The sequence below is a fragment of the Lemur catta genome, chromosome 24, assembly GCF_020740605.2.
Source record: "Lemur catta isolate mLemCat1 chromosome 24, mLemCat1.pri, whole genome shotgun sequence".
Lineage (NCBI taxonomy): Eukaryota > Metazoa > Chordata > Mammalia > Primates > Lemuridae > Lemur > Lemur catta.
The window spans coordinates 10,754,174-10,777,662 of NC_059151.1; the positions used below are offsets into that span (position 1 = coordinate 10,754,174).

Sequence of the window (23,489 nt, forward strand, 5' to 3'; positions counted from 1 at the left end):
ATAAAGTCATAATTGTATCTTCTTAAATATGGCTTGATATGTATGTACTTATCTCACTGCAATGGTTTACACCATTCCCTTTCTTCCAATTTGCCTAACAAACTGAACTTAATTTTTGCTAGCTTTTTTAATAAATCCTAGACCTAGATTCTAGGATGCTGGTATAAGAATTCTGTTCTGATGTTTTTCAGGATAATTTTCTTTCTAAGTTTTTCTAATGAAATCTTTCCTTGTGTATCACTGAGATCGCTTTTGGTTGCACATAACAGAAAAAGAAACAAATGGGCTTAAATAATACAGTAAATTATGGGCAAATATTACTGAAAAATCTAGACAATGGTTCTCAGTACTGTTTTCACATTAGAATCACCTGGAGGGGTTTTAAAAAATACCCTTTTTCAGATTCCAGTGTGTCCTCCCCAGAAATAATGATTTAAGTGGTCTATTTTTACGGTTTCTGAGATAACTTATAATGGGAAGACAGGGTTAAATATTACCGATTTAGAAGGGAGACGGGCTTCAGGTGTGATTTTAAAAGGATTTCAATTCCATTTTTCTCTCCGATTCTCTAAACCCAATTCTCTTCCATGTATCATCTCCTGCCATGCAGGCAGGCTTTCTCCATGGCAGTATAATGGTTGCAGCCTTATATCTATACTATATGTTGCACAATTCAGAAGATAAAGCTTCTTTTTCTCCAAACACAGAACACAATCCTAAACTATTCTCTGGGCCAACTGAGCTCCTGTTCCCAACTGAATCAATCACTGTGATGAGAGAGACAGAATATTACACTAATCATAACTAACCAAAAGTAAATAATATAAATAACATAAAATTAATATAAAATTTTGTGTCTGGAACTAATGAAACCTATAACATACTAACTGAAACAAAAAATATCAACTACTCCTTAAGGATGCCTATATAACTTGGAATACACATGGAAAACAAGGGAAAAATCTCAAGTAAACAGTGTCAAAAGTAAATATGAATAGAAGTTAAGATGTTTGATTTGCAAACAGCATTGTATAACTAGGTACGGATGACAGAAAATTTTAAAAATAAACCTGTGGGCACTATGACTGGAAAAAATCAATGCCACTAATCTGATGGTAGCATTATAGAATTGGTAAATTCTATAAAACATTTAAAGAATTAAAATCAATCATTCTCAAACTCTTCCAAAAAATTGAAGAGGAGGGAACACTTCCAAATTCACTTTATGATGCCAGCATTACACTGATACCAAACCTAGTCAAAGTTACTACAAGAAAAGAAAATTACAGGTCAATATTCTAGATAAACGTAGATATAAAAATCCTCAAAAAAATACCAGTAAACTGAATTCAACAGCACATTAAAAGGACCATACACCATTTTAATCAAGTGGGATTTACCCCTGGTATTGCATGGATGATGTAACATATGCAAATCAATAAATGTGATATATCACATCAACAGAAAGAAGAACAAAATTTATATGATCATCTCAATAGATGCAAAAAAGCATTTGACAAAATTCAACATCCTTTCATGATAAAAACTCTCAAGAAATTAGGTATAAAGGGAATGTACCTCAATATAGCAATAAAGCTCTATATGATAAGTCTACAACTAATATCTTACTCAACATTGAAAAGCTGAAATGTCCTTTAACATCAGGAACAAGAGAAGGATGCCCACTCTGTCCACTTCCATTCAACATAGCACCGCAAGTTCTTGCAAGAGCAATTGGGCCAGGAAAAGAAATAAAAGGTATACAAATCAGAAAGGAAGAAGTAAAATTGTCTCTGTTTGAGGATGATATGATCTTATATATAGAAAGCTCTAAAGACAGTGTCCACTAAGAAAACTTAGAACTAATAAATGAATTCAGTTATGTCGCAGAATGCAATATTAACATGCCATGTTTTGTTTTGTTTTTTGATACAGGGTCTCACTCTGTCACCCAGGCTGGAGTGCAGTGGCAGTACGATCATAGCTCACTATAACCTCAAACTACTGGGCTCAAGTGATCCTCCTGCCTCAGTCTCCCAAGTAGCTAAGACTAAGGCACACGCCACAACACCTGGCTAATTTTTTTATATTTTGTAGAGATAGAGTCTCGCTATGCTGCCTAGGCTGGTCTCAAACTCCTGGCCTCAAGCTATCCTCCCATCTCAGCCTCCCAAAGTGCTGGAATTACAGATGCGATACTTTGGTATTTTTATAAATTCAATCTGAATGAAATAGTCAACTATTCATATTCAAATTTAATCTGCTTTACTTTTTCAATATTAGCTCTTTATAAAAATGGAAATGCAGTTAGAAAAATTTATAGCAACACAATTCAACATACAGGTTAAAAGGAGTGAAAAAAAATCACTGAGGAGTCTTAGATTTTAAGATAGATTCAAACTGAAAAGGGAAAAAATTTACATTACTAGTAAAATGAGTTGTACCTAAGTAAATCTTCCACTCAATATACAACACGATGAGTTCACCTTTCATGTATGCCCTAAAAATGACTGTTCTCCTAAAAATGAATAGTCTCTCATAGAAGCAATATTGAACTTCTGCTTAGCTTCAAGAATTTTGTTGAAGTTTAAAAATATGGAAGTATCAGGTTAGCCAAAGATGGTACAGTAGGCTACCAGTTACCTCCCGCAGGTCCTAATAGGTTTAATTATAGGAGTCTTCTTACCATATCTGGCACTTTAGTAGTTCTTTCTGCTCGTGACAGGAAAACAGCATATTTGTTAGTCAAGTTAGGTAATTCATTAGAAATTCCACCGACCTGTGAATTCTAAAAACATGTTGAAAGAAGAGGTTACAAACAAGGATTTCATTTATTTTTATCAATACAAGTGGCACTATAAATAATAAGTTTCCAATGAAGCTCATCAATATTGTTTTGTCATTTGAGATAAACATATATTCATAAAAAAGTAAAATTTTCAAATACAATATAGAAGTAAAAATCTTTAAGCCAATGAAATATTAAAATCGAAAAACGTGAATTATATGAATATCTAGGTAAGTATGATGGATCTGCATACATTGTTTAAATATATTAGGGGGTGAGTTATTAGACCTACTGTAATGTCAAATGCAGGCATCAATTCTTGTTTTATTTCATAACCAGCAGGTCATAATCTCAATAATATATGTGTATAAGGTATTAAGCCAATTATATGGTATTATTTGTTAACACTGTTATTTATACATGAAATAAAAAATATATTAGCAATAACTATTTAATTATGTGGCAATCTAGATTAATATATCTTCTAAGCAAAAGGACCCACACTCTCTGAAATATGATAATTGCTCATAGGCATTAAAGATGTAAATTAATAGGCTACAGGAGTCTGGTAATCTAAAATTTTAATTAGCAATTAATTCTTGTGATATATTCTGATTTATCATATAATTTATTCATTTAATAATTTAAACTGTATAAATAATAGCAACATTGTTTATATTATACAAAACGGATAAGGATATATTTTCTCATTTTTACATGCTTCACTGTTTTTATTTCAGAATTTGATATTCATAGTTAATATTTCAGAATTTGACACAGTAGAAATTAATTATACATCTTCCTATGTTCATTTTTTTGGTAACACTAATTTACTAAAAAGAAAACATCCCCCACATACTGTATCTGTCAAACTATCTTCCTCTTTACCATAAATGCCAAAGTTGGCACTTTTCCACTATTTTTCTCATGGTATAATTCCAACCTAGTCACCTAAAAGAAAATGGGCAGAACTAACTGATGAGCACAGGTGTGCATAGACAGAAGTAATACTCAGTGTAAGGGAGATGGGCGAAAACCTACCTAACAGGTACAATGAACAGTATCTGGGTGATGAGCACATTTATAACCCTGACTAAAGCCTAGCAAAATTGATACAGATAACCAAAAATATTTGTACTCCTGTAATATTTTAAAATTATAAAAAAAGAAGCAAACAGGTAACAATCAACATGATTACTCAAACAGCACCTCCTTTTTCAATACTAATACTGAAGGTAAATGGTTTTAATCCCCCACTTAAAAGATATAAATTGAAAAAATGGATGTAAAAACACAACTCAAAACATCTGTTGTCTCTAAGAAAACCATTTAACTCATATAGAGTTGCATAGACTCAAGGTAAAAGAGTGGAAAAAATATCGCAAGCAAATGGAAACCAAAAGTGAGCAGGAGTAGCTATTCTTATACCACATACAATGGACTTTAAATTAACAATGAAAAAGATAAAGATGTTCATTATATAATGACAAAGGAATCAATTCAATAAGAAAATATAACAATCCTAAATATATATGCACCTAACACCAAAGCTTCCAGATTCATAAAATGAATATTGCTAGACCTAAGAAATGAAATAAACAATAACATAATGATAGTAGGGGACTTCAACACTCCACTGACATAACTAGACAGATCATCAAGGCAGAAAATCAAGAAAGAAATATGGACTTAAACAGGACTCTAGAACAAATAGACCTAACAGAAATTTACAGAACATTCTACCCAAAAATGGCAAAATATAAATTCTTCTCATTAGCACATGGAACATTTTCCAAGATAGACCATGTATTAGACCACACAACAAGTCTTAGCAATTTTAAAAAATCAATATCAAACCATGTATCTTCTCAGACTAAAGTGGAATAAAACTAGAAATCACCTCTAAGAGGAATTCTCAAAACTGTACAAAAACATGGCAGCTAAACAACCTGCTGGTGAACAATCTTTGAGACAATGATAAAATCAAGATGGAAATAAAAAAATTTCAAATTAAATGGCAATTGCACCACAAGCTATCAAAATCTCTGGGATATAGCAAAAGTAGTGCTAAGAAGGAAGTTCATACCACTAAATGCCTACTACAGAAAGATCATAAATTTATAAATAATAACCTAATGTTTTCACACTACCAGGAGACAAACCTACAGCCACCAGAGGAAAATAAATAACAAACATCATAGCAGAATTAAACAAATTTGAAACCAAAAAAACAATGCAAAGGTTCAAGGAAATGAAAAGGTCGTTCTGTGAAAAGATTAAAAAAAATGGACTACTAGCTAGATTAAATAAGAAAAGAAGTGAGAGGATTCAAACACACTCAATCAGAAACGAAAATAGAGACATTACCACTGATACCACAGAAATATAATAGATAATCCATGACTACTATGAAAACTTTTACTCACACAAAGTAGAAAAACTAGAGGAAATGGATTAATTTTTGGAAACACACAACCTCCTAAACTTGAATAAGGAAGAAACAGAAATCCTGAACAGACCAATATCAAGTAGGGAGATTGAATCAGTAATAAAAACAACTGATAATAAAAAAAGCCCAGGGTTAGATGGATTCACAATCAAATTCTATCAGACCTACCAAGAACAACTGCTACCTATCCTACTGAAATTCTTCCAAAACTTTGAGAAGGAGAACATCCTTCCTAACTCATTCTACCAAGCCAGTATCACCCTGATACCCAAATCAGGAAAGGACACGATAAAAAAAGAAAATGACAGACCAATATCCATTATGAACATAAATGCAAAAATACTAGCAAATCAAATTCAACAGCACATTCAAAAAATAATTCACCACAATCAAGTGGGTTTCATCCCAGGGAATGCAAGGATGGGTCAACATATGCATATCAATAAATGTGATTCACCACATAAACAGAATTAAAAATTAAAAACAAAAACCATATGATCATCTCAATAGATTCAGAAAAAGCATTTGATAAAATCCAGCAGCCTTTCATGATAAAAGCCATATATGAATGACAAACCCATAGCCAACATAGTACTGAGTGGGGTAAAGTTGAAAGCATTCTCCCTAAGAACTTCAATAAGACAAAGATGCCCACTTTTATCATTTTTATTCAACATAGTACTGGAAGTCCTAGACAGAGCAGTTAGATAAGAGAATGAAATAATGGGCATCCAAATTGAAAAAGTGGAAGTCAAACCATCCCTGTTTGCCAACGATATTATCTTATATCTAGAATATCCCTAAAATTACTCAAAATTCCTAGAATTAATAAATTCAGTAAAGTCTCAGGTCACAAAATTAATATACACAAGTCAGTAGCATTTCTGTATAATAACAGCCAAGCTTAGAATCAAATCAGTAACTCAATTCCATTTACAATAGCTGCAACAAATAAATAAACACCTAGGCACATACATGACCAAAGAGGTGAAAGATCTCTACAGGGAGAGCTACAAAACACTGATGAAAGAAATCACTGATGACACAAACAAATTGAAAAACTTCCCATGCTCACTGACTGCAAGAACCAATATTATCAAAATATCCATAATGCCCAAAGTGATTCAATGCCATTCCCATCAAAACACCAATATCATTTTTCACACAGCTAGAAATAACAATTCTAAATTTTGTGTGGAATCAAAAAAGAGCCTGAATAGCCAAAGCAATCTTAAGCAAAAAGAACAAATCTATAGGCATCACATTACCAGGCTTCAAATTACACCACAAAGCTATAGTAACCAAAACAGCATCGTACTGGTATAAAAGATCAATGAAATAGTATAGAGAATCAAGAAGTAAAACCATACATCTACAACCAACTGATATTCAACACAACAGAGAAAAGCATACACAGGGGAAAGGATCACTGATTCAATAAATGGTGCTGGGAAAACTGGAGAGCCACATGCAGAAGAATAATCTGGATCCCTATCTCTCACCATGCACAAAAATTAACTCATGATGGATTAAAGATTAAATGTAGGAACTGACACCATAACAATTCTAGAAGAAAACATAGGAAAATTTCTTCTAGGACATTGGCCTAGGCAAAGAATTTATGATGAAAACCCCAAAAGCAAAAACGACAAAACAAAAATAAATAAATGGTACTTAATTAAACAAAAAATTTCTGCACAGCAAAAGTAATCAACAGAGAAAACAAACAACCCACAGAATGGGAGAAAATATTCACAAACTATATATGTGACAAACGACCAACATCCAGAATCTACAAGGAACCCAAAGAAATATGCAAGAAAAAAACAAATAACTCCATTATAAAGTGGGAAAAAGACATGAACAGACATTTTTCAAAAGAAGATACACAAATGGCCAAGAAACATGAAAAAATGCTTAACATCATTAACCATCAAAGAAATGCAAATTAAAAGCAGGATGAGATACCACCTTACCTTTTCAGAATGGACATTATTAATAAGTCAAAAAACAACAGATGTTGTTATGGATGTGGTGAAAAGGGAATACTTGTACACTGTTGGTGTGAATCTAAACTAGTACAACCTCGATGGAAATTTTTCAAAGAATGAAAAAGAGATTTGCCATTCAATCCAGCAATCCTACTTCTGGGGATCTACCCAAAGGAAAAGAATTTATTTTATAAAAAAGACACCTGCACCTGTCTGTTTATCACATCACAATTCACAATTGCAAAGATATGGAACCAATCTTTTTGACCACCAACTGATGAGCAGCTAAAGAAAATGGTGTGTGTGTGTGTGTGTACACCATGGAATGCTACTCAGCCATTAACGAGAATGAAATAATGTCTTTGGCATTATTATTTGGGTGGAAGTAGAGGCCATTATTCTAAATGAACTCACTCAGGAACAAAAAACCAAATACCACATGTTCTCACCTATAAGTGGGAGCTAAGCAGTGGGTATCTATGGTCATACAGAGTAACTTAATGGACACTGGAGATTCAGAAGGGGGATGGTAGGACAGATATGTGGGATGAAAAATTACCTATTGGGTACAATATACACTATTCAGGTGATAGGTATATTAAAGGCCTTGCAATTGATCCATGTAACAAAAAACCACTTGTACCCCCGAAATGTAATTAAATAAAAAATGAAAAACAAATCAAGAGGAAAAAAATAACAGAAAATAACAGACCAATGGGTTATCCAGATATTAGAGTTAGCAGACGACTTTAAAAGACTATGATTAGCAAGAGCGAGACCCTGTCTCTACTAAAAATAGAAAGAAATTATATGGACAGCTAAAAATATATATAGAAAAAAAATACATATAGAAAAAAAATTAGCCAGGCATGGTGGTGCATGCCTGTAGTCCCAGCTACTCGGGAGGCTGAGGCAGAAGGATCTCTTGAGCCCAGGAGTTTGAGGTTGCTGTGAGCTAGGCTGACGCCACGGCACTCACTCTAGCCCGGGCAACAGAGTGAGACTCTGTCTCAAAAAAAAAAAGACTATGATTAATGTTTTCAATAAAACAGGGAAGAATACTTGAAAACTTGGAAATTTTCTCCTGAGAAGTAAATTCTTTTAGAAAGAATCAAACAGTCATTCTAAACTAAAAATTAGAATATCTGAAATTATAAACCCAATATATTGATTTAATAGCAGTTGAATAAAAGATTAGTAAACTAAAACATAATTCAGCAAAAAATATCTAAATTGTAGAATGAAGAGAAAAAAGCAGTACTGTTGTTCTTATCATAATATACATATTAAAACTGTACTAAACCAAAATCCAGTTATTACTTACACTGAACTGAAATCTGATACTCTACAATTTTCACCTATTGGTCTTGATTGTACGCCTTATATAACACAGAACCCTTTTCTATATTAGAAAACTTTCCATTTCAAAAGCAGCTGTCTGTTTTATTCTCCCTAAGTCAAGTGAATCCTGTGTTAAACATCTGCATTTCTTTCAAATGTTTCTCATGTTACATAGCTTGAAACCACATGTCTTAACCATTCTGATTACCCTCCCCTCAACACATCTCTAGTGCAAATTTTTTCAAATATTTTATTTGTCATCTCTAGAACTTCAATTTGTCTTTTTTTTTAAATTTCTGGCGTATCTCTATTATTTAATATGCTCAATCTTTCTACTTTCCTTAATATACATAATACAGTTATAATAACTATTTAATGTCCTTGTATAGTAATTCTATTATCACATGTAATTTTAAGAGAACTCTAAAAGCTTGGTATTCAATATAAAGAATATTATTTCAGTATTAATGTATTACCTGATAATCAGCAGGCCCAGGAGTAGTCCATGCTTCTTTCTGAACCAGGAATAAAGTACGAGGAAGGGAAGACCCAAAAGCACTTTTCTTTTGTTTCTTCAAGCAGACATTTCTAACATTGGCAATTATAGTATTATTCAGGACATTATAAAATGCAGGACCTAAAATTATTTTAAAAATCATATTATAAGAATAAACATGCTTTTAATTGCTTCTTTTGAACTGAGTTATATTGAATTAAGTATATTTTTTAGAAAGAACTGTTATATATTGCTGACAGGAATGCAAAATGGTATAGTCACTTTAGAATACAGTTTGTCAAATTCTTATAAAGTTAAACATATACTTGTAATATGACCTAGAAATTCTGTTTCTAGGTATTTTCCGAAAAGAAATGAAAACAACCCAAATGTCCACCAGCTGATAGATACATTAACAAAATATATTATATGCAAATAGTGGAATATTATTCAGTAATAAAAAGGAAAGATAAATACAACAATATGAATGAATCTCTAAAATAGCATGCTAAGTGAAAGAAGGCAATTGTAAAATTCTGAATAATGTAGGATTCCATTTTTATGAAATTCTAGAAAAAGTAAAAATCATAGCATAAGAACGAATTCCCTAGGATGGAACGTAGCAGGTAGACATTAACTGTATAGGGGTATGAGGAAACTTTTTATGAGTGGAAATTCTCCAAAACTTTATTGTAATGCTGGCTGCCTGAATATATACATTTACCAAAATTCATCAAGTTGTACATTTAAGTGTATATATTGTACACTTAAAATGAATGATTTTTACTGTGTATAAATTGTATCTCACTAGATTAGTACATAAAGTAAATTAGTACATTAGTAAACAAATCTCAATAACAAAAAGTGCTGAAAGTTGATGTAGCAGCATTAAAATAAATTTGACCAAAAAATCACTGATCATCTCCGTATTACAACATTTACTTTAATTTTTGCCTTTTACCTTTCATTGCATATTTATAACCTGAAGTATTTTCTACAGTGTCAGTTTCAAGTTCCTCATCTAAAAATAATAGGAATTGATTACATCAGTGCCTAAGAACAATCTACAAGATAAGGAGCATACAACTAAATGTAAATTGACTATTTCACTAAGCATTTGGTAACTAGTCTTCTCATTGAAGGAAACTTTGTATTGATTTACATTCTGGTGTAAATTCTCCTTTCTCATCATAGACAAGAAACAAACAGTTGGCAAAGGGCACTCTGGGTAGCACCAGGCTAAAAGATACTTTGGTTCATTCCAGATCTAAAAGTGATTACTTCTTCGTACTCCTTATACATATAAGGTTTTTCTCAAAAAGCATACAAACTCTTCCCAATTTTCCAAATATTCCAGTTCTAGTCTATTCCCTAAAAGTCTCTATCAAAATTCTGTTGTGTCAACTCTCAGAAAACCTAAGTGCTAATATGTGTCATTCATGCTGTCTTCAAACCTTTTTCCATTGGTAATGTTTAGAAAGAAGATAAATAGAAAGTATAATAAAAATTATTTTAGCCACCATCTAAGGGTACTTAAAAGACAAGTAACTGTATGTCAGATCTATCTCCCTTCTGGCACAAGAGTACAATATAACACTTTATAGATGAGTTTAAATGTTAGGTAGATAGCAAGGGATTCCAGGTCTCCTGGGGGCCAAAGTGGGTACTATTGCTTTGGTGCAATTGCCCCACCTGGGAAGAAGGCCCCCATCTTGGTCCTGCCCCACCCTAATCCCCCAAGTGACTGCCATACCTGGGGAAGAGGGAATACCCTATGAATCTGCCAATCAAATGAGCATGCCAGCTGCAAAAGAATGTAAAGGACTCTCTAGCCCATGCACGAAGCTAGAACAACCCACATGTGTAGTAATGCAACTCCCAACTGTCCCATCAAAGTGGTTCCATGGTGACATCTGAGCCACTAGGGAGGTCCCAATCCAGGCACTATAAAACAAGACACAGACTATAACCAAGTCTCTTTTTTTGCACCCTTCCTTTTGCTATTTCCTGCTGTGACAATGGGTCTGTCATCTGCAGTGTATGTATCATGCTCTGTAAACCTATATCTTGCTCTTGCCCTATAATCCTATTTTTCTCTCCTCGATAAACCTCATTTCCATGTTTGTCTAACTTTGGCGTGTCTAGTCATTCTTCAGCCTTGAGCATGCTAAGAACCAAAATTTCAGATTAAAACCTGACGTAAGTACTTAACATTGCATGGCCTCAGGACTAGAGACATCAGAGGCGTACATCTCAGGTACCACCTTATTAAGTTTCTAACTTGGAAAGCCATTCTCATCATATGACTCACTCACATTAGAAGTTTTTCACATTCATTTTCCAGTCCTTAAGTGTAGAAACGCCCAGGAACCCCAGATCACATCTGCTAAGGGAAATCTAGAAGGTTTAGTGGTACCTTCTAACAGTTAACTTGCTATCACTCTGGAGCTCTACATTAGGTGGTCACATCTGCACTATCACTGGTTGATGGGCCCAATTCATTACTGTATCCTATGGAAAAAAAAAATAGCTCAAGAAAAATGCCTCGAGCTATGTGAGGTATGAGAAATTTATCAGGCCCAGAGAAACATGAGTATGGGACTTCAGTCATGCAGCCCCGAACGCACGCCCAGGGGCAATTGTTTAAAGGTATTTTGTTCCTGACTAGCTGCCTCACCCATTATCTCCATGTTTCTAGAGTTTGTGATACAAAGAACAATGCATGGCCCATCAATAGCTTATGTTGTTTTAAGGCAAATTCTTGATAAACAACTTAGGAACTGCCTCTTCCTTTCCTTTAAAAATTTACTTGTAACTGCCGCTAATCAGAGTATATATTAATATTCAGGGAAACCTGAATCTTCTCCTGTGTTGCAGCCCTCGAATTTGGCCCAAATAAAGTCTCTACTTACATTAAGTTTGTCTCAGTTTTTTCCTTTAGGTTGACACCTAATAACTACACGGGAAAAGGCCAAACTTCCATGTAGGCCATTCGAACTAATCCTTAAAACATGTGAGAGCCTGGATTAGATTTTAGAGGTCATTCTTAATTTAACTTGCTCTTAATAAATAAACTAACCTTTTAAGAATTTATAATACTTTATTTGTCATATACTGGATCATCAAACTGAAAGTAAGATCCAATCTTAAAGCAATTAGGTCACTCAATAAATTAATATTTAGAAATAATTTGGACTCCAGATTTAATATGAGCACTACTGAGCTGGGCTCAACTGGAGCTAGTGCCTGGAGCGCCTATGCATGACCTCTCAGGAATGGCAGGTTTAAAATAGTTAGCCTTCTACAAAGAGGTTCAGGGCTCCAAGACCAAGTGTTTCCAGAGGCCCAGGTAGATGCTATAAACCTTATTACTTTGCCTGAGAAGTGCTAGAATATAATTTCCCTGCATGCATTGGTCAAGAAAGCCACCGAGGCTAGCCAAGACTACAGGGGAAGAGTGAGATTCAATCTCTCTATGGAATGAGTAGCAAACAACTGTACCAGGAGTAGAAAGATGACCATCAATTCTTTGCTACCTCTGTCACTGAAAGATAAAATTTCATGCCCTTCCCTTCAATGTGTGCTACCCTGAGTGATTTGATTAACTCAAAGAATGCAGAAGAAGTGATGTCCTCAGAGTTCTGTGGGTGGGTCATGAAAAGTCTTACAGCATCTGGCCAGGTCTTACGGAACCCTGAGCCACCATGTTAAAAGTCAGACTACCCTGATGCAGACATGCTGGAGCTATATACTCACTTTAATGACAGTCTCATCTGAGCCCTGCCTTCTAGTCATTGCACAAATAATGAGATATAAAAGAAAAGTCTGTTGTTTTAAGCCACTGAATTTGTTACACAGTGATAGATAACCAAAACTATATGCTAGCAATTTTATAAGTTATTTTGATTCTATATTTTTAGCTATGTATACTGGAATACTCACTGAAAATATTAGAATATGTGACTGAACATCCATGAAATAAAAAGTTTAATGAAAGTGAATATCATAAATGATATTACTAGTAGTGACCACATAGTTGATCTATTACATTTATTCATCCACCAAAAGAAAAATTAGGAAATTTACTGAATAAAGGGAAAAAATAGAAAATTACAATTAAGATGCATGACATGTAAAATTGAAATCATATTAAAACTGTATATTATTTTGCTCTGTGTTTGGTGCACAGTTGATGCCTTAAAAACAATGTTGACTTAAAATGACGCCACCAGCCGTAGGACAAAAAAGAAAAAGTACACTCTGGTGTATCCACCTTGTTAAGAACATTAAGTTACATAAAGCTAAAGAGTAGAAATATGCAGATTAATTGCTAACCTGGCATTTCCTCTGTCTTGAAGTCCTTTGTGAATCGAGCAGCACTTTGACCAAATGGGATATTTTTCAGTCCTGATGTTTTATTCAAGGACATGAAAGCAGTTCGAGATTCATTATATGTGCCCGGAGCTGGGGTGATTGATTTTATAGGTAAGAATCTCTAGTGAAGAACAGGAGAATATGCCAGTGAGAAACTATAGCACATTTTGATATTTCATGAGTTAAAAGCTGCCTTCTAAGTAATATAACATCTGAAGTTTAATTTATTTCTTAATGGAGTGAAGAAAATGTAGGTGAATTAAGATCTTGTACTCATCAAAACATAAAATATATAGCTTTTGGCAAAATCATCTGTATACTAATATAGTAATGCATTATGTGCCTTACTAAGGCAAATAGACTTTTAGAAGGAAATAATCTCAACATAAGATTCTAGATGACAGTGTATGGACAATTTTCACACTTAAAATATCCTTCAAGTTAAGATAATAAGTAAATAACTTAAATAACTATATGATCTAAATAATTTCTTTTATGTAAGCAAAATACATTAATTCACAAATTTCCTCAACATGTATTAATATATTCAATTAACTCATCAATATTATTAAATACCTTAAGAAGAATAAAATCTTAGATTCAAGCAGTTTGTAAATCCAGTTTAATTTATAAGCTTATTTATATTAAATATGTGTCTATTTCTATAACTATAAACTCTTATGAAATATAGCATTTATAATCTTACTTTTTAACTTTTTATTTGAAAATAATTACAAATTTACAGAAGAAGCACCTGTATAATCTTTACCCAGATTCACCTATTATCACGTTACCTCATTTGCTTTTTTTGTTTTCCAATTCTGTCTCTGTCTCTTTCTGTCTGTCTGTCCATCTCTCTCTTTCCCTGTCTCTCTACTGTATATACGCACACATATATATAACTACTTAATGGAAAGTTACCTATGTCATGGCTCTTTACCCCTAAATACTTCACTATGGATTTATTTTTAAAAAAGATATTTTCTAACATATTCACAGTACAGTTATCAACTTCAGTGAATGTATCAATGATATACTTTACCATTCGTATTCCCAATTTGTCAGCTGATCTAATAATGCCTCTACTATACTTGTCACCTTCAGTACATAATGTAGTTCAGGATCAGATACTGCTTTTAGTCATCATGTCTCTTTAGTCTCTTTTAATGTAGGAACATTTCCAGAGCCTTCCTTTGTGTTTTGCGACTTTGACATTTTGGAAGGATATCACATCCCCCTTGTGTATAATAGAACCTTTCTTACTTGGGGTTTACCTGATGCTTCCTCATGATTACATCACATCCAGGTTATACACTTCTGGACAGAATACTAAGTAGGTGATGTTCTCGCTTTCTCAGGGTATCATATCTGGAGGCACATGACATCCTGTGTCCCTCACTGATGATTTTAACTTTGATCAAATCCAGTACTCACTCTATACTAAACACTCAGCATTCTATTGTAAGCAAGAGCTCTCCCTTTTTCAATTATTTATTTCATTATCTACCTATCTGTCTGTCCATATAAAACTGACCCTTGAACAACACGGGTTTGAACTGTGTGAGTCCACTTACATGCAGAATTCTTCCACCTCTGCCATCTGAGACAGCAAGACCCTTCTTCTTCCCCTCACAACCTACTCAATGTGATGATGACAAGGATGAAGACCTTTATTAATAATCTACCTTCACTTATTGAATAGTAAATAAATTTTACATATAACATACACAGTATGTATTAATCCACTATTTATGTTATCAGTAAGGCTTCCAGTCAACAGTAGCCTATTATTAGTCACATTTTGGGTAAGTCAAAAGTTATACACGGATTTTCAAATGCATAGGGGTCAACACCACAACCCCCACGTTGTTCAAGGGTCAACTATACTTAGGTATCTATTATCCATATGGACTCATGAATGTCAGTTTTAATAATTTTTATAATTAATTACCAAACTTTCTACAAGGGGGGGGGTCACTTCACATTGGTTCCTATGTCCCTATGATATGCTTTCATCATTTTCTTTTTTTAGAACTTACTTTCTGACTTCAGATGCTACACGTTCTTCTTCCACCTATTCTGGATTCAGTTATTTCTCTGAGGCATCCTGTTCCTCTTAGTAGGAAATGGAATTTGAGATCAAGATCTGGGCACTAGATGTGCTCCTTGCTACTGGAGTATCTTTTTTTCTTGGCTCATTTAGCAAGCAGAGCTAGGAAATGTGTGTGTGTGTGTGTTTGTGTGTGTGTGTGTGTCTGTAGAGAAAGTACACACACACAGATATGCATACATAAATATAATACATATTAAAAATCACGAGTTCACATCAAAACAATCCCATGAGGCCGTCTCTTACCGCCTCCAACCCATATTTGCATGTACCTTCTTCCACAGTGAAAGTGTTGGCTCACAATATCAACTTTTTTGCGCAAACATATATCTAAAATAGTTTTATAATTGCTTCACATATACCACTCCAATAAACCAACCTTCTGAAAATAATTCAAAATTTGTTTGCCATTGTTACATTTACTACTCACCCACCCCCAATCTCATCTAAGGCTGATATAGTCAAATATTATGGTTACCTGTATTATTCCTTCTTTCTTTCCTCATTATAGTTAAGGACATTCGTTTCAAATATAACTACTCATTTATGTCCATTTGTTTTCAGTTTTAGCAGTTTTCTTAACCCTTCCCATGCTTACTGATTTATTTTTATTTTTGAATATATGAAACATGGCCATGCTTTCAAGAGACAAAATATGTATTTTTTTTTAAATGTAGTTAAAAAAATGTCACTCCCTCCATTTCCCTTCTACCCCATCAGATGCTGCACCACTAGCAGGGAAAAGGTCTCAAATGGTAACATTTGCCAATTTCCACGGTGTCAATACACCCACAGCAGTGGCCAGTTTCACACTACCAACATGACATCAATCAGGCTTACAAAACTCCTGGAAAATTAACTGGCTCTTGCAAGCCAGTTCAAATAAGCTCCAGAATTCCACTCTATATCCTCACCATCTCTTAAAGGTAACCAATGTCATTGTTTCTGGTTTATCTTTGCCGTAGAGTATGAAGACAACTAGTTATGTACATATTTTCCCATTTTCCCTTCTTTCTTCCACAAAAAAAAAGTGCATTATATATGTTCTTTTGTACTTCATAAAGTAGGTAAATATTAACACTACCAAAATAACAATTTATTACTGGAAGTACCAAAGAGGATTCTCAATTTTTATTTCTAAATACTGTCTTATTATTTAGATGCTGGTACAATGTTTATAAAATGATAATTCTCAACCCTAGCTGCATATTAGAATCACTTGAAGAGTTACAAAAAATACAGGTGCCTGGGTTCTATTCTGGACCAATCTTTGGGAGGAAGAGTAGAAGGGCACGTTGGCACCTGGGTATCAGAATTTATTAAAATCCCCCAGGTGTTTCTAATATGCATCAAGGATTGAGAACAATTGTTATAAAGGAAATATACATTTTGAAAATTAATAATGGAAGACATAAGACAATTCAATGCATTTAGATAAAATACCAACCAACTCCTTAAATTAATGACTAAAGTATATGTCTCAGATGTTTATCTTTCTCTTTTCCTATAAGCCAGAAATTCTGTGTTCTAAGTATACCTTGTTAATTGCATTACCTATGATTTTCTATCATAATCATTAGTATATCTGTTCATATTCAACAAAACACTATCACTAGTAGGCTATCCTGTTTGGTTTTAACTCCTCCATATCTTTCGCCCCAGAACCATTATTCTTTTCTCCATCATCCCCTTAAACCAAATTGATATAATATTTCTTTTCCATTTCTGAAAATATATTTAAAATATGATTGGTGACAAGTGATATAAAGTTAGAGCTATATATCAGATGAACAGAAATAGGATAAAAACTGAGAGTTCTAGTTGTAAAAATTATATTTAAAAAAATTAAGGGCACACATACATACACACACATGCACAAACACACGAAATATCCTGTCCTCCACGCGTCTATCTCATATAGTACCTTAAGTGCCATTAAGTTGCTCAAGGCAGAAACTTGATATTCATTCTTGATTCTTCCCAGTCTCTCACTACAACATCTAACCCATTAAAAAGTCATGTTAATTATATCTCCAAAATATACGTGCAATTGTCTCCAAGGAGGTGTCTCTTAAGTACAATCAAATCAAAGTAGTCATCTTTAGTCACCTGAAGGTTAATAATCCTCCGAAGTTAAATAAGATAATCAGAGCTGTACATGGCATAAGGGAATAAATATCACAACTACTTGTGTATGGAGACTGCCACATTATAAAGTTTGCTAGTATTATGATCGTCTTGCCTTAGAAATATCTTTGATACCGTCAAGTCCCCTTAGTATATTCCTTGGAGAATGTAAAGTGGTTACTGTGAGATATATTCTACGACTGTTACATCACTAAAGAAGGTCTCAGTGGCAGTTACAGATGTGACCTATGGCCAGGCTCCTTGAACACATTCAGAACCTTTTCGGGAAGATATGCATGTCCTTGTAAGTTACCCATTAACAGCCCACACACTCACTGGCAAAACAGATTTTAAAACAGACTAAAATATACATTTCCTATAAACTGAATTGAACATTCACATATGCAAATTTTCTTAATAGAAAATGTTTAATAGATGGTTCCAATTCAAATATTCATCTGTTATTGTTAATATTCTAATCTTATTTCACTTCATTTTACCCACATATTTTGGCAATATGTTTTGCCCAGACCATGTCTGTTTCCAATTTGCTTAAACGCCACCTTTCTTTTCATAATCTCCATAAATACCATCGGATTTGTTGCTGGCCTCACACTATGCCTATGAGACCTCTATACATGAAAATCACTGTAGACCTTTACCTGGGATTGAGAAAGAAAAGCAGGAGATGCATCATTTACGTTTGGTGTCATACATTCTGTCTTTTGAAATTGACTTTTAATGTCATATCTTCCTGGCCCTGGTATTCCCTAAATTACAGAAAGAAAGAAACACATGTTCTTATTAAGAAAGGATCTACAGCACATAAGGGAAGAGCTGGCTAAATATCTGAACAAAAGCTACAGGGTTTTTTAACGAATTCCTATATAATATTATCAAAGAGCTTCATTAAAAGACAAGCCAGAACAAACTTCTTAACAGCAGCAAAAAAGAAAATTTTCCTTAGCTTCCCTTGAACCTGGGAACACACTGTACCTGAGACTTTGCTGCCCTCTACTGATAAAGCTCAGAAAAAAATAATCTAGCTGTTTACATGGTTAAATATTAAAATGAATAAAAATGACTTCTATAATGCTTCCATTTAAAAGTATGCAACTAGCTTTTCTCTAAAAACTACACTTTACTGTCTTTTCAAATTTCTTTTTAGCCTGCTATTTTTCCAACAATAGGCTTTAAGAAGTATTTCAACTACAAACAGTAGAATTATAAGACATTAAGCTTTTAACTAGATACTTTACAATAGATAAGAATTAATTCAGTAAACCCTGAGATTGAGTTCTTTATTATTTTAGTGATATAGATTAAATATTTAATATATATCAAAAACTTCTATTTATTCATTGAATATTTTAATTACCTTGATAAAGTACCTTCCATAGTAAAAAATAATAAAGTTAAATTTAAATCTTATGCTTCATATATACTTCAACTATTTTTCTATAGTTGAAAGAATTACTCCTTAATTTATTAAGTAACTGGCTTATAAATTGGATGTATAATGAAGTCCTATCAGCATATCCTGTCTGCCTTATCTTTATATGTCCAAATCCAACCACTTCCCTCCGCGTCCACAACTTTCACTCTGGCCCAAGCCACCACTATCTCTTACCTGAATTATTGTGAAAGTTTCCTAAATTCCCCCTGCTTCCACTCTTGTTCATCCTCAGTCTATTAACATAGCAGCTAGTGATGGATCTGGTCCAGAATTTAAGTCAGATTCATCACTCCCCTTCTCAAATCTATACAAAGGTTTCCAGTCTTACTTAGAGCAAAAAGCAAATCCTGAATTCCACTCCTAGACACACTATTACCACTCTTACCTCATCTCCTACTATTCTGTCCCTTCATTCACTCTGCTCCATCTCTTCCTCTAACAGATCAGGTATATATCTGCTTCAGAACCTTAACCCTTGGCATTCTCTCTGCTTGGAATGTGTTCCTGGAGACCTCCATGCTTACTCCATTTCAATCAGGTTACTAGCCAAAGTCACCTTCTCCAGAGTCATTTCCAGGCCACTCAATCTAAAATTTCTTTGCATCCCCCAAATAACTCTTGTCCCTTTCTCTGCCTTTTTATAAACCTTATCATTTCCAAAATATCCAAAATATGATTTTCTGCATGTTGTAAGCTCCAAGACAGCAGGATTGTTTTTTTTTTTTTCTCTGTTTTTGTTCACTGCTCTATCTATAGAGTATGGAAGAGTACCTGGATCATAGTAGGTGCTCAGTTACTATTTGCCAGAAGAACGGATGAACAAATGAATTGAATCCTACATTTTCACTGACTATGAACTTGAAGATATGTTCCTATTGGAAATGATGTGGCTCCAAATAAGTGCATTAGCCATTTCTAATTGTAGTAAAATATTTAAAGCCCACGTATTAAAGAAAATCTGATAATTTGAAAACATTACTTTAGGAGAAACAAATACAAAAGTTCCTCTTCTTAAAAACAGGTTAGATTCTAAAAAGTTATGCAAAGGTGCACATTATCTTGTCTCAAATGAGCAAATCCATGCCATTATTGGGAGGCTAGTAGAAAAGATGCATTTCAGCTATGGATGTAAGATTATTTTTATCTATGAACTTGTAGTAAATTTAGAAGAAAAGAAACATAATCCTGTGTCTATATAAACCTATGAAATATGTATCAAATACAGAAATATGGAGAGTATAACTTCAAATAAACAGTGTTAATCTATTTTCTGGAACTATACAGACATGTAGTATCCTTCTTCTCCTTATACGGTAGTCCTCCCTTGTCCACGGGGGATGTTTCAAGTCCCAGTGAGTACCTTATAGCGAGGAGAGTACCAAACCCTATGTACACTGTTTTTTCTTTTTTCTTTTTTTTATTTCAGCTCATCATGGGGGTACATAAGTTCAGGTTATATACATTGTCCATGTCCCGCCTTATACATGCATACCTATCATAAAGTTTAATTTATAAATTAGGCACAGTAGGAGATTAATAATAACTAATAATGTAACACAACCATTATAACAATATGCTCTTCACAGATTCATGAATAGAAGATTTATTCTTACCATAGATCTTAGCAACCTCAGCATACAATTTTTTTTGTTTCATTATTAAATCAAGAACTTCCACCTTTTCCCCTGAAGCACTTTATGGCTTCTCTTTGGTATATTCAAGTTGGTAACATCATTACTTTTGCACTTTTGGGCCATTGTTACGTAAAATAAGGTAACTTGAACACAAACACTGCGATACTTCAACAGTTGATCTGATAACGGAGATGACCACTAAGTGACTGATGGGAGGGTGGAGTCCACAGCGTGGATACACTGGACAGAGGGATGATTCACCTACAAAGCTGGATGGAGCAGGAAGGTGAGAGATTTCATCATGCTACTCAGAATGGCATGCAGTTTAAAACTGATGAATTGTTTATTTCTGGAATTTTCCATTTCATATTTTCAGACTACAGTTGACCACAGGTAACTGAAACCACAGAGAGTGAAGCTGCAGGTAAGGGAGGACTGCTGTGTAAGCAGGCTTGGTTACAATAAGCAGCTACTAACAGACCAGTATTACTTTCCTACAGTTTTCAACAGGTGCAAAAGTGGCCATTACTATGCATCATAGGGAAAAGATTAAGTGTGAATAATAGGACAAGTGAATATACTTAGTCTTAAGAAAACTTTTTCACATAAAAGCATAAATAAACTCTTGAATCCTTCAGCAAAAACTTCCTTTTTCTTTTCTTCTGCTTTTTCTTAAAGATTCTAATGTTACTGAACTTTGCTTCACTAAAATAGATCAGTAAATTTAGGTCCTTGCTTCTAAAATGTTAGGTTGAGGATTTAATAAGCCAATTAGAAATAAGCTCCAAATACCCTTGTGAGAACTGACCACTGATGGGCAGGTCTTGCTTTTAAGACATTATAAAGAAGGCAAAAGACTTTGAAAAGACCAAGCCCCTAGGCACAGGCTGGAAACGACATGGTGCTTATCCTGCTTTTCCAAATTGTGACCAACAGACCACATGCACTGATATCAACCTATTAAATACATAGCCCTCCAGTGTCCCATCAAGGAGTCTCCTTAACATGACTCACAGAGGAGTCTCATGCACAATAAAGAACCATAGCTCACAACAGGGGTCACTATCACAGCATCTTTTACTAATCACATCTATCCTAAGGAAGAAGGCCTAGATCTTGAGAGTATTCTGCCATGGAAGAAGAGGTTAAAAATTATTGGAGCAGGTTGTTTATGGCATCTTTTCTTATGCAACCTAATGAAAATGGTCTTCTTTCTTTAAAAACTTAGGTATAATCATCCATTTAATCAGATAATGTGCAGGGACGGGGGGACTGGGAGGAGCCATATAGCTTAAAGTTTACTCCTATATCATCATCAGTGATGATTATTATAATACTTTCAACAATACTGCCAACAGTTAGCTGGTTATATAACAATATGCCTACATGTCCAGCAGAGTATAAGAAACCCTGGCAAGACTCCATTTTGTGCTCCCTGGTTCTGAGGTGTTTCATTCATGTGTCACTGGTTCCTAATCCAAGAAAGCATATCCTGCTATGGCCTTAGAGAAGGAAGATAACTAAAGTTTACTCCTGACCTCTCTGAAACCCTTGCAGACTTTGGCTATGAATAATATCCTTACTGTAATGCTGTTGCTCTTTGTATTCTTTTTCTGCAATAATCTATAGATTTAAGCATTGTCATTTTGCTTTAGTAATCAAACCCTGTCTGCCACTATTAGTGCAAGCACAGAAAATAACAAATTTTTGTTGTTTCAATGCACTACATTTTGGAGTGACTGGCTATACACAAACAAATAACTGAAACAACAGCTTAATTCACTAAGCACCTACTGTTTGACAGGCACTATTTCAATTCACAGATTTAAAAAAAAATATGACACAAAGAAATTATTTCCAAAAGTAACATTTCTTATAAATGGTTGAGACAGATATTATTGGCTGCTAGCACAGTCCCAATGTACCAACCTCCTTTTTCCTGATAGGTAGGGGTGGCTGTGTGACACAGTCCTGGTTAATGAATATAAGCAATTATCAAATAGAAAAAATAGAAAGCAGGGCAAGGTTAGGAGAAAGACTAGTTCAATTTTGATATGTTAGTTTTGGATCCTTGCTGAGTGGTAAAAATTAAAAGAAAAAAAAAGAAATGTTAGTTTTGCAGTTTCTGTAAAACATCAAGGTGCAGATGTCATATAGACAATAATTCACGAAGGAATGGAGCTCAGCAAAGAGGTCAGAGCTATAAATACACATTGGAAGTGATCTGTGTATTTGGAAGTGATCAGTACATATGTGGCCATGAAACTAAATGTGGTTTCTGGGAAAACTGTGTAGAGAAAGAAGAGACAAGGGCTAATAATATTATGAAATATTTATGTGACTCTCAGTATTATATTAATTTTAATACTATATTGTTAAAATCACTAATCTCTTCTAAATGGCCCATATGACTCTATGAATCATTCTAATCTTTAGACTTTATTCTAACATGATTTTGAGATCATTTACTACATTTCTCAACTAATATCTAGACTGAATATTTTGGTCAGACTGATAGTTATTCCATTTTCCAGAGCTAACTAAAATGCATCTATTTTAATTCCTAAACACAAGAAGACATTCAGCATTTTTTCCGTCATCTTATAACATGTAGAAACAAATTTATAAGCAATTTAAAATGATAGTTTGCATCTTAAATGGTTATATCAACCTAATTTTTGCTATATCCTTATACTTGACACTATCTCCTCAAAGACAATAGG

The 23,489-nt window shown here is 33.9% G+C and overlaps 1 protein-coding gene across 1 annotated transcript in view; it reads right to left on the bottom strand.

The window, feature by feature from the left end:
• Window positions 1–23,489, bottom strand: part of STPG2 (sperm tail PG-rich repeat containing 2) — a 131,685-nt gene that overhangs the window by 69,392 nt on the left and 38,804 nt on the right. Inside the window, exons 6-8 of the mRNA XM_045536637.1 lie at window positions 13,401–13,560; window positions 9,046–9,206; window positions 2,687–2,788 (exon numbers count right to left, since the gene is read on the bottom strand). Coding sequence (XP_045392593.1) covers window positions 2,687–2,788; window positions 9,046–9,206; window positions 13,401–13,560 — 423 coding nt within the window. The remainder of the gene's footprint in view (window positions 1–2,686; window positions 2,789–9,045; window positions 9,207–13,400; window positions 13,561–23,489) is intronic.